The sequence below is a fragment of the Triticum urartu genome, chromosome 6A (genome assembly GCF_056163025.1).
Source record: "Triticum urartu cultivar PI428250 chromosome 6A, HENAU_Tu73, whole genome shotgun sequence".
NCBI lineage: Eukaryota > Viridiplantae > Streptophyta > Magnoliopsida > Poales > Poaceae > Triticum > Triticum urartu.
Genome location: NC_141878.1, coordinates 337179596 through 337183332, shown reverse-complemented (window position 1 = coordinate 337183332; position 3737 = coordinate 337179596). Strand labels below are relative to the sequence as shown.

At 49.8% G+C, this 3737-nt stretch overlaps 1 protein-coding gene across 1 annotated transcript; it reads left to right on the top strand.

Moving 5' to 3' along the window:
* The first annotated feature begins 2187 nt into the window (after positions 1 to 2187).
* Positions 2188 to 2873, top strand: LOC147965176 (uncharacterized). Its single transcript, XM_087530325.1, has 2 exons — positions 2188 to 2749; positions 2857 to 2873. The coding sequence occupies exons 1-2, from the start codon at positions 2188 to 2190 to the stop codon at positions 2871 to 2873; spliced, it is 579 nt and encodes a 192-aa protein (XP_087386451.1).
* Positions 2874 to 3737: the final 864 nt, after the last annotated feature.

Sequence of the window (3737 nt, the reverse complement as noted above, 5' to 3'; positions counted from 1 at the left end):
ATCCAGCATGCATACAGTGTATTAAGTTCATGGAGAAATGGAGTAATGCAATAAGAACGATGACATGATGTAGACAAGATCTATCTATGTAGAGATAGACCCCATCGTTTTATCCTTAGTAGAAACGATACATACGTGTCAGTTCCCCTTCTATCACTGGGATCAAGCACCGTAAGATCTAACCCACTACAAAGCACCTCTCCCATTGCAAGATAAATAGATCAAGTTGGCCAAACAAAACCCAAATATCGGAGAAGAAATACGAGGTTATAAGAAATCATGCATAAAAGAGATCAAAGAAACTCAAATACTTTCATGGATATAAAAGATAGATCTGATCATAAACTCAAAGTTCATCGATCCCAACAAACACACCGCAAAAGAGTTACATCATATGGATCTCCAAGAGACCATTGTATTGAGAATCAAGAGAGAGAGAGAGAGAAAGCCATCTAGATACTAACTACGGACCCAAAGGTCTACAAAGAACAACTCACGCATCATCAGAGAGTCACCAATGGAGGTGGTGAACCCCATCCGAGATGGTGTCTAGATTGGATCTAGTGGTTCTGGACTCTGCGACGGCTGGATCAATATGTCGTCGACTCCCGTAGGGTTTTGGGAATATTGGGGTATTTATAGAGCAAAGAGGCGGTCCGGGGGGCACCCGAGGTGGGCACAACCCACCAGGGCGCGCCTGGGCCTCCCGGCATGCCCTGGTGGGTTGTGCTCTCCTCGGAGCACCCCCAGGCGTAGCCAGGGCCCATTATGTTCCTTCTGGTCCAAAAAAATCTCTGTAAAGTTTCATTGCGTTTGGACTCCGTTTGGTATTGATTTTCCGCGATGTAAAAAACATGGAAAAAACAGCAATTGGCACTTGGCACTATGTCTAGGTTAGTACCAAAAAATAATATAAAATGATTATAAAACATCCAAGATTGATAATATAACAACATGGAACAATCAAAAATTATAGATACATAGGAGACGTATTAGACTCCCCCCCTTGGCGTTCCCTTTGGTGGCCGGCCTCCTCCTCCCCTCCTTTATATACAGGGGCAGGGGGCATCCCAAAGCACAATAGTTGTTCTCTTAGCCGTGTGCGGTGCCCCGCTCCATGGTTTACTCCTCCGGTCATAGCGTCGTAGTGCTTAGGCGAAGCCCTGCGCGGATCACATCACCATCACCGTCACAATGCTGTCGTGCTGACGAAACTCTCCCTCGATCCTCTGCTAGATCAAGAGTTTGAGGAACGTCATCGAGATGAACATGTGCTGAACTCGGAGGTGATGTACGTTCGGTACTAGATCGGTTGGATCGTGAAGACGTTCGACTAGATCAACCGAGTTAACCTAACGCTTCCGCTTTTGGTCTATGAGGGTATGTGAACACACTCTCCCCCTCTCGTTGCTATGCATCTCCTAGATAGATCTTGCGTGATCGTAGGATTTTTTTGAAATTGCATGCTACGTTCCCCAACATCAACTTCGATAAGAGTGCGGTCATGGTCTTGGGATACCCCCAAGACGGGCGACAGAGCATCGCGGACCGCCTCAATTGCCAGCTCGGGAGCTTCCCCACGACGTATTTGGGGATCCCCATTAGCAACATAAGGCTCACGGTGGCCGAGTTGCGCCCCACGGTGGGGACGCTACAACACTACATTGAACCATGACAGGGCCGGTGGCTCTCAAAGGCAGCCTGGACGGTGCTCATTAACTCGTCCCTCTCCAGCTTGCTCCTATTCATTATCAGCTTCTACAGCCTGCCTGAGACTCTGCACCATGAGATTACCACAGTTCAGGGGCGCTTCTTCTAGGCTGGTGAGGGCGATAAGCAGAAGTACCACATGATTCGGTGGACGGAGATCTGTAAACCTCGCAATTAGGGCGGACTCGGGATCATGTCCTCCAAACGCATGAACGTTGCTCTCCTGACTAGGTGGCTTTGGCGGATTGCGAACGCAGAGGGTGGCCTGTGGCTTCGCATCATCCAGCAGAAATACCTCCGTGATCAGCCACTCGCCTTCTGCCTACGGTCCAGTGGCTCCCAGTTCTGGCAATCCATCATACATCTCCTCCCAGTCCTCCGCATCGGGACCTCGATTGCGGTTGGATCTGGCACCGCCACACTGTTCTGGTATGATAGATGGGCTAGGTACACCCCTTCACAGCTCGCTTTCCTGACATGTTCACCATCACGGTAGATCCGCGGATTTCTGTCGCGGTGGCCCTTATTGACTTAGGGCATCTCGAGTTCCAGAGACCATTTGGACCGGCGGAGAATGCGGCGTGGCAGGACCTGCTCGACTGCATTGCTCTGCATGAGCCGGACCTGGAGATAGGAGAGGACCGCACCAGGTGGCGTCTAGAGTCATCTGGGCAATTCTCCTCTAAATCTCTCTACCAGTCTATAGCCCCTTCGCGGGGTCCTGAGGCTCTCACCACCATCTGGGTGATCCTGCTCCCCTTAAAGATTAGGATCTTCTGGTGGCAATGGATTTGCGGCCGCCTCCCGTCCGGCGTAGAGGTCCTAAAACGCAATGGCCCTGGGGATGGGCCATTCCCGCTCTGCGGTCCTGAAGAGGATACAAACCACATCTTTTTCACCTGTGTGTCCGCGCGGTTTCTTTGGAGCGGTTTCCGCAAATTAGTGGGTGGAAGCTGGGACCACAGCAACGTCCCCGCTTTCTTCGGCGAACTCCAGGCGTCACCACCCGCGTCTCGCCACATTAGGTGGCTGGCCATCGGTCTGCTAGCCTGGACGCTGTGGACTATTAGGAATAAGCTTGTGATTCAGCACGTCCCTCCTCGTTGCGCTACTGACGCTTTGTTCAAATGGTTTGGTTACTTGCAGCTTTGGCGACCACTTAGACGCCCAGGGAGAGAGACGCCATCACCTCCATCATCACCCAGCTTCGCACGATGGCTCTCCGGATGGCTCCTCCGCTTCCCCCACCACCTCCAGAGCCGGATTAGATCTTCTCTACCTCGCCGCCACCGCCGTTTATGTGTTGTGCGTGCCTCATTTCTGAGTTGGGCATGTTGTGTTATGCCCACAGCTGAACCTTGTGTAGTGTTTGTGTGCATGTTTGTTGGACCTTGCCTGCGATGGCGTTGTGTGTGTGTTGTTCGGCTGGTACCATGTTGACTTTGTGCTCGATGGTTTTATTTATTTATAAAGCGGGGAGAAAGTCTTTTTCAGTATATGTTTTGACGGCCACGATGGCAGCGGAGACATTGGACGCTATTCTAAGCATTGCTATATCCAAGCAAATTATGACTCCATGTTTTTTTCGATAAAGGGTGGATTTTATTACCTCATAAAGAAGAAACAAAAAGATACAAACCAAAAGAGCACACATCCGGCCTCTACATAGTTAAGATGCACACAGCCAACACAAACGCACACACACAAGAAACAGGACGGCAAATAGCAAAGTCATATAAGACCAAAGCTATGTGTAGCCGAGGAAAAAAGAAAAACCCAAAGTGATCAGAGCCACGATCGGCAAACTACAGTAAACACAATATCCGCACCAATTATCTAATGACACCACACAGACAGCGAGGTTCTTCAACAGCAACGCCTTCAAGAAGGTAGCAACACTCAAGCGTCGCCGTTACCGGATTCAACCACCAAGTGCATAATCTAGGTTTTCACCTTGAAGAATCAGTCGGAGCATATCCGTACAATGCCTTCAACAAGGTAATGACATAAAAAAAACATCGCCATTG